The sequence below is a fragment of the Uloborus diversus genome, unplaced genomic scaffold (genome assembly GCF_026930045.1).
Source record: "Uloborus diversus isolate 005 unplaced genomic scaffold, Udiv.v.3.1 scaffold_12, whole genome shotgun sequence".
In the NCBI taxonomy this organism is placed as follows: Eukaryota; Metazoa; Arthropoda; class Arachnida; order Araneae; family Uloboridae; genus Uloborus; species Uloborus diversus.
Genome location: NW_026557876.1, coordinates 3,518,743 through 3,534,865, shown reverse-complemented (window position 1 = coordinate 3,534,865; position 16,123 = coordinate 3,518,743). Strand labels below are relative to the sequence as shown.

At 29.9% G+C, this 16,123-nt stretch overlaps 1 protein-coding gene across 1 annotated transcript in view; it reads left to right on the top strand.

Annotated features, from left to right (window-relative positions):
- Positions 1–10,159, top strand: part of LOC129232430 (patanin-like phospholipase domain-containing protein atgl-1) — a 108,952-nt gene extending 98,793 nt beyond the window's left edge. The window contains exons 7-8 of the mRNA XM_054866575.1: positions 8,764–8,871; positions 9,560–10,159. Of these exons, the coding sequence (XP_054722550.1) occupies positions 8,764–8,871; positions 9,560–9,731 (280 nt within the window). The 3' untranslated portion in view covers positions 9,732–10,159. The remainder of the gene's footprint in view (positions 1–8,763; positions 8,872–9,559) is intronic.
- Positions 10,160–16,123: the final 5,964 nt, after the last annotated feature.

Sequence of the window (16,123 nt, the reverse complement as noted above, 5' to 3'; positions counted from 1 at the left end):
GGAAATTTTTCACTTGAACGAGACTCATAAATGATCATAAAAGACTTTTTACTCAACCACTCCAGTTCAAATGCATATTTCAAACTTGTAGGGGACAACATTTGATATTAATGTAGTTTTTTTTTAATATTAATTCATTGATAAAATTCAATTCATAAATGCAGGAATAAATTAAAATAGAAAATCAAATCGTTGTAAATTAAAGATAGTTTAGAGAAGGATTTGACCTTTTTTTCATTGTTATTGTTAAATAAATATAATGGAAAATTTTCACTTGAACGAGACTCATAAATGATCATAAAAGACTTTTTACTCAACCACTCCAGTTCAAATGCATATTTCAAACTTGTAGGGGACAACATTTGATATTAATGTAGTTTTTTTTTTAATATTAATTCATTGATAAAATTCAATTCATAAATGCAGGAATAAATTAAAATAGAAAATCAAATCGTTGTAAATTAAAGATAGTTTAGAGAAGGATTTGACCTTTTTTTCATTGTTATTGTTAAATAAATATAATGGAAATTTTTCACTTGAACGAGACTCATAAATGATCATAAAAGACTTTTTACTCAACCACTCCAGTTCAAATGCATATTTCAAACTTGTAGGGGACAACATTTGATATTAATGTAGTTTTTTTTTTAATATTAATTCATTGATAAAATTCAATTCATAAATGCAGGAATAAATTAAAATAGAAAATCAAATCGTTGTAAATTAAAGATAGTTTAGAGAAGGATTTGACCTTTTTTTCATTGTTATTGTTAAATAAATATAATGGAAATTTTTCACTTGAACGAGACTCATAAATGATCATAAAAGACTTTTTACTCAACCACTCCAGTTCAAATGCATATTTCAAACTTGTAGGGGACAACATTTGATATTAATGTAGTTTTTTTTTTAATATTAATTCATTGATAAAATTCAATTCATAAATGCAGGAATAAATTAAAATAGAAAATCAAATCGTTGTAAATTAAAGATAGTTTAGAGAAGGATTTGACCTTTTTTTCATTGTTATTGTTAAATAAATATAATGGAAAATTTTCACTTGAACGAGACTCATAAATGATCATAAAAGACTTTTTACTCAACCACTCCAGTTCAAATGCATATTTCAAACTTGTAGGGGACAACATTTGATATTAATGTAGTTTTTTTTTTAATATTAATTCATTGATAAAATTCAATTCATAAATGCAGGAATAAATTAAAATAGAAAATCAAATCGTTGTAAATTAAAGATAGTTTAGAGAAGGATTTGACCTTTTTTTCATTGTTATTGTTAAATAAATATAATTTAAATTTTTCACTTGAACGAGACTCATAAATGATCATAAAAGACTTTTTACTCAACCACTCCAGTTCAAATGCATATTTCAAACTTGTAGGGGACAACATTTGATATTAATGTAGTTTTTTTTTAAATATTAATTCATTGATAAAATTCAATTCATAAATGCAGGAATAAATTAAAATAGAAAATCAAATCGTTGTAAATTAAAGATAGTTTAGAGAAGGATTTGACCTTTTTTTCATTGTTATTGTTAAATAAATATAATGGAAATTTTTCACTTGAACGAGACTCATAAATGATCATAAAAGACTTTTTACTCAACCACTCCAGTTCAAATGCATATTTCAAACTTGTAGGGGACAACATTTGATATTAATGTAGTTTTTTTTTAAATATTAATTCATTGATAAAATTCAATTCATAAATGCAGGAATAAATTAAAATAGAAAATCAAATCGTTGTAAATTAAAGATAGTTTAGAGAAGGATTTGACCTTTTTTTCATTGTTATTGTTAAATAAATATAATGGAAAATTTTCACTTGAACGAGACTCATAAATGATCATAAAAGACTTTTTACTCAACCACTCCAGTTCAAATGCATATTTCAAACTTGTAGGGGACAACATTTGATATTAATGTAGTTTTTTTTTTAATATTAATTCATTGATAAAATTCAATTCATAAATGCAGGAATAAATTAAAATAGAAAATCAAATCGTTGTAAATTAAAGATAGTTTAGAGAAGGATTTGACCTTTTTTTCATTGTTATTGTTAAATAAATATAATGGAAATTTTTCACTTGAACGAGACTCATAAATGATCATAAAAGACTTTTTACTCAACCACTCCAGTTCAAATGCATATTTCAAACTTGTAGGGGACAACATTTGATATTAATGTAGTTTTTTTTTTAATATTAATTCATTGATAAAATTCAATTCATAAATGCAGGAATAAATTAAAATAGAAAATCAAATCGTTGTAAATTAAAGATAGTTTAGAGAAGGATTTGACCTTTTTTTCATTGTTATTGTTAAATAAATATAATGGAAAATTTTCACTTGAACGAGACTCATAAATGATCATAAAAGACTTTTTACTCAACCACTCCAGTTCAAATGCATATTTCAAACTTGTAGGGGACAACATTTGATATTAATGTAGTTTTTTTTTTAATATTAATTCATTGATAAAATTCAATTCATAAATGCAGGAATAAATTAAAATAGAAAATCAAATCGTTGTAAATTAAAGATAGTTTAGAGAAGGATTTGACCTTTTTTTCATTGTTATTGTTAAATAAATATAATGGAAATTTTTCACTTGAACGAGACTCATAAATGATCATAAAAGACTTTTTACTCAACCACTCCAGTTCAAATGCATATTTCAAACTTGTAGGGGACAACATTTGATATTAATGTAGTTTTTTTTTTAATATTAATTCATTGATAAAATTCAATTCATAAATGCAGGAATAAATTAAAATAGAAAATCAAATCGTTGTAAATTAAAGATAGTTTACAGAAGGATTTGACCTTTTTTTCATTGTTATTGTTAAATAAATATAATGGAAATTTTTCACTTGAACGAGACTCATAAATGATCATAAAAGACTTTTTACTCAACCACTCCAGTTCAAATGCATATTTCAAACTTGTAGGGGACAACATTTGATATTAATGTAGTTTTTTTTTTAATATTAATTCATTGATAAAATTCAATTCATAAATGCAGGAATAAATTAAAATAGAAAATCAAATCGTTGTAAATTAAAGATAGTTTAGAGAAGGATTTGACCTTTTTTTCATTGTTATTGTTAAATAAATATAATGGAAATTTTTCACTTGAACGAGACTCATAAATGATCATAAAAGACTTTTTACTCAACCACTCCAGTTCAAATGCATATTTCAAACTTGTAGGGGACAACATTTGATATTAATGTAGTTTTTTTTTTAATATTAATTCATTGATAAAATTCAATTCATAAATGCAGGAATAAATTAAAATAGAAAATCAAATCGTTGTAAATTAAAGATAGTTTAGAGAAGGATTTGACCTTTTTTTCATTGTTATTGTTAAATAAATATAATGGAAATTTTTCACTTGAACGAGACTCATAAATGATCATAAAAGACTTTTTACTCAACCACTCCAGTTCAAATGCATATTTCAAACTTGTAGGGGACAACATTTGATATTAATGTAGTTTTTTTTTAAATATTAATTCATTGATAAAATTCAATTCATAAATGCAGGAATAAATTAAAATAGAAAATCAAATCGTTGTAAATTAAAGATAGTTTAGAGAAGGATTTGACCTTTTTTTCATTGTTATTGTTAAATAAATATAATGGAAATTTTTCACTTGAACGAGACTCATAAATGATCATAAAAGACTTTTTACTCAACCACTCCAGTTCAAATGCATATTTCAAACTTGTAGGGGACAACATTTGATATTAATGTAGTTTTTTTTTTAATATTAATTCATTGATAAAATTCAATTCATAAATGCAGGAATAAATTAAAATAGAAAATCAAATCGTTGTAAATTAAAGATAGTTTAGAGAAGGATTTGACCTTTTTTTCATTGTTATTGTTAAATAAATATAATGGAAATTTTTCACTTGAACGAGACTCATAAATGATCATAAAAGACTTTTTACTCAACCACTCCAGTTCAAATGCATATTTCAAACTTGTAGGGGACAACATTTGATATTAATGTAGTTTTTTTTTAAATATTAATTCATTGATAAAATTCAATTCATAAATGCAGGAATAAATTAAAATAGAAAATCAAATCGTTGTAAATTAAAGATAGTTTACAGAAGGATTTGACCTTTTTTTCATTGTTATTGTTAAATAAATATAATGGAAATTTTTCACTTGAACGAGACTCATAAATGATCATAAAAGACTTTTTACTCAACCACTCCAGTTCAAATGCATATTTCAAACTTGTAGGGGACAACATTTGATATTAATGTAGTTTTTTTTTAAATATTAATTCATTGATAAAATTCAATTCATAAATGCAGGAATAAATTAAAATAGAAAATCAAATCGTTGTAAATTAAAGATAGTTTAGAGAAGGATTTGACCTTTTTTTCATTGTTATTGTTAAATAAATATAATGGAAAATTTTCACTTGAACGAGACTCATAAATGATCATAAAAGACTTTTTACTCAACCACTCCAGTTCAAATGCATATTTCAAACTTGTAGGGGACAACATTTGATATTAATGTAGTTTTTTTTTTAATATTAATTCATTGATAAAATTCAATTCATAAATGCAGGAATAAATTAAAATAGAAAATCAAATCGTTGTAAATTAAAGATAGTTTAGAGAAGGATTTGACCTTTTTTTCATTGTTATTGTTAAATAAATATAATGGAAATTTTTCACTTGAACGAGACTCATAAATGATCATAAAAGACTTTTTACTCAACCACTCCAGTTCAAATGCATATTTCAAACTTGTAGGGGACAACATTTGATATTAATGTAGTTTTTTTTTTAATATTAATTCATTGATAAAATTCAATTCATAAATGCAGGAATAAATTAAAATAGAAAATCAAATCGTTGTAAATTAAAGATAGTTTAGAGAAGGATTTGACCTTTTTTTCATTGTTATTGTTAAATAAATATAATGGAAATTTTTCACTTGAACGAGACTCATAAATGATCATAAAAGACTTTTTACTCAACCACTCCAGTTCAAATGCATATTTCAAACTTGTAGGGGACAACATTTGATATTAATGTAGTTTTTTTTTTAATATTAATTCATTGATAAAATTCAATTCATAAATGCAGGAATAAATTAAAATAGAAAATCAAATCGTTGTAAATTAAAGATAGTTTAGAGAAGGATTTGACCTTTTTTTCATTGTTATTGTTAAATAAATATAATGGAAAATTTTCACTTGAACGAGACTCATAAATGATCATAAAAGACTTTTTACTCAACCACTCCAGTTCAAATGCATATTTCAAACTTGTAGGGGACAACATTTGATATTAATGTAGTTTTTTTTTTAATATTAATTCATTGATAAAATTCAATTCATAAATGCAGGAATAAATTAAAATAGAAAATCAAATCGTTGTAAATTAAAGATAGTTTAGAGAAGGATTTGACCTTTTTTTCATTGTTATTGTTAAATAAATATAATGGAAATTTTTCACTTGAACGAGACTCATAAATGATCATAAAAGACTTTTTACTCAACCACTCCAGTTCAAATGCATATTTCAAACTTGTAGGGGACAACATTTGATATTAATGTAGTTTTTTTTTTAATATTAATTCATTGATAAAATTCAATTCATAAATGCAGGAATAAATTAAAATAGAAAATCAAATCGTTGTAAATTAAAGATAGTTTACAGAAGGATTTGACCTTTTTTTCATTGTTATTGTTAAATAAATATAATGGAAATTTTTCACTTGAACGAGACTCATAAATGATCATAAAAGACTTTTTACTCAACCACTCCAGTTCAAATGCATATTTCAAACTTGTAGGGGACAACATTTGATATTAATGTAGTTTTTTTTTAAATATTAATTCATTGATAAAATTCAATTCATAAATGCAGGAATAAATTAAAATAGAAAATCAAATCGTTGTAAATTAAAGATAGTTTAGAGAAGGATTTGACCTTTTTTTCATTGTTATTGTTAAATAAATATAATGGAAATTTTTCACTTGAACGAGACTCATAAATGATCATAAAAGACTTTTTACTCAACCACTCCAGTTCAAATGCATATTTCAAACTTGTAGGGGACAACATTTGATATTAATGTAGTTTTTTTTTTAATATTAATTCATTGATAAAATTCAATTCATAAATGCAGGAATAAATTAAAATAGAAAATCAAATCGTTGTAAATTAAAGATAGTTTACAGAAGGATTTGACCTTTTTTTCATTGTTATTGTTAAATAAATATAATGGAAATTTTTCACTTGAACGAGACTCATAAATGATCATAAAAGACTTTTTACTCAACCACTCCAGTTCAAATGCATATTTCAAACTTGTAGGGGACAACATTTGATATTAATGTAGTTTTTTTTTTAATATTAATTCATTGATAAAATTCAATTCATAAATGCAGGAATAAATTAAAATAGAAAATCAAATCGTTGTAAATTAAAGATAGTTTACAGAAGGATTTGACCTTTTTTTCATTGTTATTGTTAAATAAATATAATGGAAAATTTTCACTTGAACGAGACTCATAAATGATCATAAAAGACTTTTTACTCAACCACTCCAGTTCAAATGCATATTTCAAACTTGTAGGGGACAACATTTGATATTAATGTAGTTTTTTTTTTAATATTAATTCATTGATAAAATTCAATTCATAAATGCAGGAATAAATTAAAATAGAAAATCAAATCGTTGTAAATTAAAGATAGTTTACAGAAGGATTTGACCTTTTTTTCATTGTTATTGTTAAATAAATATAATGGAAATTTTTCACTTGAACGAGACTCATAAATGATCATAAAAGACTTTTTACTCAACCACTCCAGTTCAAATGCATATTTCAAACTTGTAGGGGACAACATTTGATATTAATGTAGTTTTTTTTTTAATATTAATTCATTGATAAAATTCAATTCATAAATGCAGGAATAAATTAAAATAGAAAATCAAATCGTTGTAAATTAAAGATAGTTTACAGAAGGATTTGACCTTTTTTTCATTGTTATTGTTAAATAAATATAATGGAAATTTTTCACTTGAACGAGACTCATAAATGATCATAAAAGACTTTTTACTCAACCACTCCAGTTCAAATGCATATTTCAAACTTGTAGGGGACAACATTTGATATTAATGTAGTTTTTTTTTTAATATTAATTCATTGATAAAATTCAATTCATAAATGCAGGAATAAATTAAAATAGAAAATCAAATCGTTGTAAATTAAAGATAGTTTAGAGAAGGATTTGACCTTTTTTTCATTGTTATTGTTAAATAAATATAATGGAAAATTTTCACTTGAACGAGACTCATAAATGATCATAAAAGACTTTTTACTCAACCACTCCAGTTCAAATGCATATTTCAAACTTGTAGGGGACAACATTTGATATTAATGTAGTTTTTTTTTTAATATTAATTCATTGATAAAATTCAATTCATAAATGCAGGAATAAATTAAAATAGAAAATCAAATCGTTGTAAATTAAAGATAGTTTACAGAAGGATTTGACCTTTTTTTCATTGTTATTGTTAAATAAATATAATGGAAATTTTTCACTTGAACGAGACTCATAAATGATCATAAAAGACTTTTTACTCAACCACTCCAGTTCAAATGCATATTTCAAACTTGTAGGGGACAACATTTGATATTAATGTAGTTTTTTTTTTAATATTAATTCATTGATAAAATTCAATTCATAAATGCAGGAATAAATTAAAATAGAAAATCAAATCGTTGTAAATTAAAGATAGTTTAGAGAAGGATTTGACCTTTTTTTCATTGTTATTGTTAAATAAATATAATGGAAATTTTTCACTTGAACGAGACTCATAAATGATCATAAAAGACTTTTTACTCAACCACTCCAGTTCAAATGCATATTTCAAACTTGTAGGGGACGACATTTGATATTAATGTAGTTTTTTTTTTTTTTTTTTAATATTAATTCATTGATAAAATTCAATTCATAAATGCAGGAATAAATTAAAATAGAAAATCAAATCGTTGTAAATTAAAGATAGTTTAGAGAAGGATTTGACCTTTTTTTCATTGTTATTGTTAAATAAATATAATGGAAATTTTTCACTTGAACGAGACTCATAAATGATCATAAAAGACTTTTTACTCAACCACTCCAGTTCAAATGCATATTTCAAACTTGTAGGGGACGACATTTGATATTAATGTAGTTTTTTTTAATATTAATTCATTGATAAAATTCAATTCATAAATGCAGGAATAAATTAAAATAGAAAATCAAATCGTTGTAAATTAAAGATAGTTTAGAGAAGGATTTGACCTTTTTTTCATTGTTATTGTTAAATAAATATAATGGAAAATTTTCACTTGAACGAGACTCATAAATGATCATAAAAGACTTTTTACTCAACCACTCCAGTTCAAATGCATATTTCAAACTTGTAGGGGACAACATTTGATATTAATGTAGTTTTTTTTTTAATATTAATTCATTGATAAAATTCAATTCATAAATGCAGGAATAAATTAAAATAGAAAATCAAATCGTTGTAAATTAAAGATAGTTTAGAGAAGGATTTGACCTTTTTTTCATTGTTATTGTTAAATAAATATAATGGAAAATTTTCACTTGAACGAGACTCATAAATGATCGTAAAAGAAGCGCAGATGCTTTTTTAGAGGTTAAAAAGGACGTCCGACAGTCACCAATTCTGTCCTCTTTTCCCAGGATCCTCCAGAAAGTGCAGAACAAGGCGGGCCTCCACATGGACGACCTCTGGGTGCAGTTCCTGCAAGTTCTGAAGGAGGGACTCTACCGCCCCAACGACAAGAGAAAGTGAGTTGCTTTTTACGGAACCCTCACACCCCCCTTCCCCCTCCCCCCCACACCATTGCTGATGCAGAGTCTCCAAACTTTTTCTATTCTCGGAATTTTTTAAACTCTCTCCCGTTCTCTTTTCTTGTGTATGACACAACCACAGTCAGAATTTTCTCCTGGGCTTGTTCCATAAAACTTCCCCTTGATTTTAAGGCAAACCATGTAAGAGAGCCCAAATGATGGACGCGATTAAAAAAAAAAAATCATATTTTCCAAACTACTGCAAATATAACAAAAGGTGAGATCAAGAGTGCCCCCTTCCCTAACAGCAAGGGCGCACCCCCAACTATAGCGAAGACACCCCCCCCCCCAAAGCAACAGCCCCCAAATGAGCAAAATACCCCGCAAACACCCCCTTAAAATTTCAATGGTGCAGTCTGCGCCATTGAAATTTGTGCACTGTTGCGGTGATAATTGGGTGTCAAAAATTTCAGTGCCAGTGACATCCGCGCTTTAATATAAATGTTTTAATAAAATTTATAAATTTATACATATATATTTATAATTTTTTTAAAATTTATAAATTTATAATATATTTATGTAATACTGCAATGCTTGTAAAAATCTTCGGAACCAAAACATTCCTCCGATAATTTTGAAATGTTTTTAGCGCCGTGCGATGACAGCTCCCTCTGTTTGCTTGCAGGTCTTCGAAGGCTGTCGAGCATTCCGAAAAGGAGGCCAAAGAAGCGCCAGACGCCGCCAAGACAGCCGATTCGAACGCCAAAGTGAACGCCAAAACGTTCGGCAAGGCGTGCCAACTGGACCTGGAGGAGTTCGCCGAGCAGAGCGAGATGAAGGACACCTACATATGCTGAGCTTTTGTGTTCCCTAGCGTCGTCCGAAGCAAATACGCAATATCCGAACACTCCGCCATTTTGGTTCCCAGGGACTGCGAATACGTTCGAGCCCCGTGATCTTTCTCGGCGCTAAATGCAATCAAACTCTTTTACGAAGAGCACGAATTTGGCGAGATCCCGGTTTTACCGAGCAATAAAGCGACAAGTGCTCTCTCTATGTCCTAAGTTCCACGTGCGCCATTTTATTTAAATTCCTAGTGCAGTTTCGCAACGATAAGTGTCCAGGTGCCGCAGTCTAGCGGAGAAACTGTGTGTGATCATTCTTGTGGTAGTGGCATCCGCCGACTGTGGAGCCACATGATAAAAAAAAATGGATGTTATACCGGAGGATCGCACTTAGGTCTGCGAAAGGTAAAGCCTCCAACGCAACCCGATTAAAAAGAAAAAAAAAGTAACACTGTGTTAGCTATTCTAATTTTTTTTTCATGCTATTAAACTCTACAGCTAATCCAATCTAAAAATAATTGACTTTTATAATGTACTAGCTGTACCCGACGCGCGTTGCTACGACAACAAAAAAAAATACATCATTATACTGATTTTCATGACAATCGGTTGAACGGGGCAGAAGTTGCTACTCTGCAGTGCCACCTGGTGGCGAGTGGCTTCAATGAGCATATTATGCACCTTCTCCGTGGAAAAATACATAGATATAGCAATTTTCATAATCATCGGTCCAGGTATCCAGTGAAGACTCAAATTTTGTACTCCCACAGTTTGCAAGATCAATCCATCACTAAAAATATCAAATAGAAAAAGTTTTAAATCCCCCCGTTGCATGAAAAGCCATAAAACAGTAAAGAAAGAATTTATTTGTTCAAACTCAAGAAAAATGCCAACAGCTAACTTCTTATCAATGAGATCTTTCACGCGAATTAATTTTATTCGTATTTATCCAATGGATTGTGACTTAAATTGGAACAAAAAAGGAACTATAGATCGGATTTTTTTCGAACGGGTCTATAAACATTCCCAGTACCAAAAATAACAAACGGTGAAAGTTTCAGCCAAATCTGCCGAGTAGTTTTTGAGTTCATGGATGACATACAGACAAACATTCATTTTTATATATATAGATTTCAGTTTAAATCTTAAAGAACAAATCAAAGTTAACTGCATCAACAACAGTGCAATACAGATAAAAGTTAGCTGAATTATGTGTGACTAAATTTGCATTGCATTTTCTAACTTGTGAGTCTTATTAAACAAATCTATTGTATTATAGTTATAGTAATAGTTTTGTAATTGTTCACATGCTTAAACCCAGAGTTAATGTTTCCACGGTTTTCCAACGGCCAGTTTTTTAAGTACCCGCTTTTGCTCGGAATTTTCAGGCCCGATTAATTCGATTAATCGAATCAACAAAAGATTTTCCGGCCCGATTAACGCGATGAATCGAACCAATATAATTTTTTCCAGTTCAATCCATTCAATTAATCGAATCAACAAAAAATGTTTGGGCCCGATCAACGCGATGAATCGAACCGATAAAATTTTTTCGAGTTCGATCAATTCAATTAATCGAATCAACAAAAATTTTTTGGGGCCGATCAGTACGATTAATGGAATCAACAAAAAAATTTCGGGCCCAATCAATTCGATGAATCGAATCAGCAAAAATTTTCGGGCCCTATCAATGCGATGAATCGAACCAATAAAATTTTTTCGAGTTCGATCAATTCAATTAATCGAATCAACAAAAAAATTTTTGGGGCCCGATCAGTTCGATTAATGGAATCAACAAAAAATTTTCGGGCCCGATCAATGCTATGAATCGAACCAATAAAATTTTTTCGACTTCGATCAATTCGATTAATCGAATCAATGCAATTATTTCGGACCCAATCGATCCGATTAATTGAACCAACAATTTTTTCTCGCGCCAGATCTGTTCGATTAGTCGAACCAATAGAAGTTTTTGAGCCCGATCAACTCGATTGGTCGAACCAATAAAATATAAAAATATAATGTTCCATTAAGATTTTTCGGTTCCAATCAGCTCGATTGAAATGCCATTAAAGTTTCTCGGGACCGAGCAATTCGATTGATCGAATTAATGAAATATGGCACAAAAATTTATAAAAAAATTTCAAATACATAAAAAAATGTGATTGATAAAATACAAAAATTCATTAAATAAAATTAAAGTGCCATTAGGATGTAAAATATTCTCCCAGATTATAAGCCAGCAAAAACCTTTATAAAGTTCCAAAACCGTCATATATTCAAAGCAAGATGCTAAACAACATTTAAATGTAAAATTGAAGCACGACGGATAAAAATGGTGGCGACGTAAGTCATATTTTTGTTTCTGTCTTCGAGCAAAAAATTTCGTTCGCTGATTTTTATTTATTTATTAATTTTTTTAATAAAGTAAACATTTCCACCGAAAATTTTCATTACAGTTGGTTGCGGCATCTTTTCATAAAGTGTAGACAGAAATATGTTGCATAATATTTATGTCTACACTTAATGATTAGATATATGAGCTACAGTCAAACCCCGTTAACGCGAACTCGCTTAATGCGAATTTTCGCTTAGAGCGAAATAAATGCCATTCCCCGTAAGATAAAGCTTCAAATTAGTGTTAAATCAATCGCTTAATACGAAGAGGATTTAGACGAAGAAACTTTTAAGGTCTTGAAGAAAAAAGGGAAAAGAAAAAAGAAAATCCCAATGATTTTACATGAAATTACTTTCGAAAGTCGAAAGATCTGCACTTGAATGCAAGCGACATGGATGGCGGCGAGAAAACTCCTCTCATTGTGTAGGAAAATCGGGAAAACCACGTTGTTTAGTAAGTACAGTGACACCTGTGTAAGTTGACCACTTGCGGTGCAGTACCTTGGTGGTCAACTTAGACAGGTGGTCAACTTATAGAGGGTAGCAATGATTTTTTTTTTTTTTGTCATTTCTTGCCCCATGCATTCATTTTTTAACTAATTGGAATACTTTAAACTTACTTTCATTGTTTAATATTACTTTAAAACAATAAGAAAAAATGGTGTTTAAATATTTTTAGCGATTATTCACCAGAATGACGGGTAAGGTATCATACAAATTTAAAATTTCTGTAAATCGATCAAAAAAAAAAGTGTCATTGCTTATGAAAAACTATTTACTTGAAATTAACAATTCCTAAAAATTCATAACAAGTTTAAAGTGACTCAAATTCTTCATTTGATTTTTTTCTTGTGCGTTTGTAACCGTGGTAATCTACTTATCAACAAAATAACTCCTTATTGAAGTTAGGCGCATTTTCTGGGACTTAACATTAGTCCAATGTTTTTTGATAGAAACAAATACTCTTTTTCTTAAATGTCTGGTTGCTTATTTGAGGCATAACTGATTAAACTTTTAGTACAATCTAATGCTTTTGCCAAGTGGTCAACTTACAAAGGGTTTTTACAATACTCAAAACCAAAACTTGTGTATATTAGTGGTCAAGATAGACAGGTGGTCAAGATAGAGAGGTGGTCAAGTTACATAGGTTTTCCTTTATTATGTAAGATAGGACTCATTCCGTTCCTGACAAAAGCGGTCAACTTAGACAGGTCAACTTACAAAGGTGGTCAACTTTACAGGTTTCGTACTGTACTAACTTAAGCTGTAGACTATGCTTACAGTAAAAAAGCTTGATGATCAGTGAAATCTTTGACAAGTGGATGACAAACCTAAATGTAAAATGTCATCGTGAAAAAAAAAAAAAAAGTTTAACTCTGGACACTTCTTCTGCACATGTAGTGTTTAAGGTCTAAAAGCGATGAAGTTTTTTTTTTTTTACCCGTCAACACTGCAAGGAAAATCCAGTCTTGAGATCAAGGGAAAATCAGACGTTTGAAAATACAGTCTTAGAGAAATGGTCCGAATAGCCATTGCCTCTGTTTTGAATGACTTGTGTTTCTTACTTAAATTATAAACATAAATGCTTGGGTGTACATATTTGTACAAAGGTACTTTGGTTCCTATACTTTCTGAGACACAAAAACAAAAAAAATTGTCTGCTTACACAAAATCCGGTAAACGTGGAAATCGGTTGGCGGGAAATTCGGCTAACACGAAATATTTTGGCGCGCTAGTCGAGTTCGTGCTAACGAGGTTTGACTGTATAGAGATATATGAGACTGAATAGATGATTATTTTTGTTTGATAAATATGTATTCAGGGGTGATTGTGTTTCGGTATTTTACCGAACTTCCGGTATTTTCGGACGTATTTCCGGTATTTTTATGTCCGAAAATACCGGAATTATGTTTTTTTTTTGTTATGCTTTTATCTCCCTACCTCCGCAATTTCTTTTAATTTTATAATGCTCATCAAATAAACCTGAAAGAGCCTTAAGATGGACACCTATCCCTTAAGATGTACAAATGTCAAGATAATTTGTATAACACCAGCTCAAACGTAACTTTGTAACCCATTAAAAATTTAACCAAATGTACACACAATATTTTGACTCAGAACTATTTAATACTATGGCAAAGGTGCACTTAAGTAATAGGGGCCAAAGATTACCCCCCTCCCCCCGTTCTCGCTTTAAAACTTTCAGGTATTTTTTGATGAACTCACAATCACCCCTGTATGTATGCTAACATACACAGTTTGAATGTATCGCAGGGTTCCAAAATGCCGGAGGTCGGAGGCTTAGTATAAAGGAGACTAGTAAAGCACTAAACGAATTACGTAGAAATTTACGAGTGTATTTCATGACTATTAATCGCTTATGTCGGTGCCAAAGAGGCTATTCCACCATTTTTGTATCACATGCAGATTGTATCTCTGCTGTTGTAATTTGCGTGTAAATGAATTAAATATATTTTTTGAATGTTTGAAGTGCTCTTGCGTGGTTTTCTGAATCCCGACACAACACCAACAACCGTTCATTTGCTGAGCAATCACGATTGCTTATTTCTTTCATTTGACTGTTTTTGGCGTCCTATCATTTCATTTTCCCACCGCCACCCTCCGCACCATCACCGTCGACCGGCTCCTCACGATGCTACTCCTATAGCGGAAGCCATCTCCAGGTCGCATCCATGTCCTGCATACACGCGCATACTTACACAACTACACACACACGCACACAAACACATACACACACGCATACATACAGACACCTACATACATACACACATAACTACCCACACACACATGCCTACACACACATACACATACCCCGCCCCCACGCACACAAACACTTATACACACAACTACCAACACTCATGCCTGCACACAGACACAAGCACACATGCCTACACACACATACACACATACACATACCTCCTACACACAAACACACATACTTCCCCCCCCACACACACACATGCCTACACACACATACACATACCCCGCCCCCACGCACACAAACACTTATACACACAACTACCAACACTCATGCCTGCACACAGACACAAGCACACATGCCTACACACACATACACACATACACATACCTCCTACACCACAAACACACATACCTCCCCCCACACACAAAAACACATACCCCTACACACAAACACACATACCTCGCCCCACACACAAACACACACGCCTACACACACACACACTCGTGATTGCGAAAAACATAATTTGAATTCAAGATGACAAAATTCAAATTAATTAATTTTTTTTAATTTTTTTAAATAAAACAGAAATTATGTGTGTATATACAGGGTGTTAAGTTTTAACCTGCAAGACCTTTATTTTCGCAACCGTTAGACCTAGATCTATACTTCCAATTGCAAAAGTGTTCAAAATCAAATGCAAAGTTAAGATATTGAAAATTTGAAATAAAAATAAAAATAAGTCAAATAATACAACATTTAACTTTTTATACGGGCCCCATGTCCCCTAACTTATATTTTGGGAAATAATCTCCATTCAAAAACAATTCCAACACAAAAAAACTTGACATTTTTGCGACCAATCTTCACCGAGATATGAAACGCAAAGTTCTGTGACATACACCAGTTTTCACACGCCGTCAATAACGCCTTTTGGGGGGAAAATATAGCACCTAACATGTTTTTATAAAATTATACTTGTGCGTAGAATGTGGTTTTTCAAATTATTCGAAGTTTTGTCTTGTGTAGCTAAAATAGCAATGAAAAATATATGTACAGTCGGACTTCCATATATCGAACTTCCATATATCGAACTTCCACATATCGAAATTTTCTATATGTCGAAATCCCAGCACATTTCCATGTTCACACAGAAAATTTGTTTCTATATATCGAAAAAATCTCTATATATCGAAATTTTTCTCTAGACTTTCGTAGATTTTTTTTCCAATTTAGACTGTTTAACTAACTCATGAAAAATGAAGGTTAGGGAAGAAAATTATGTTCA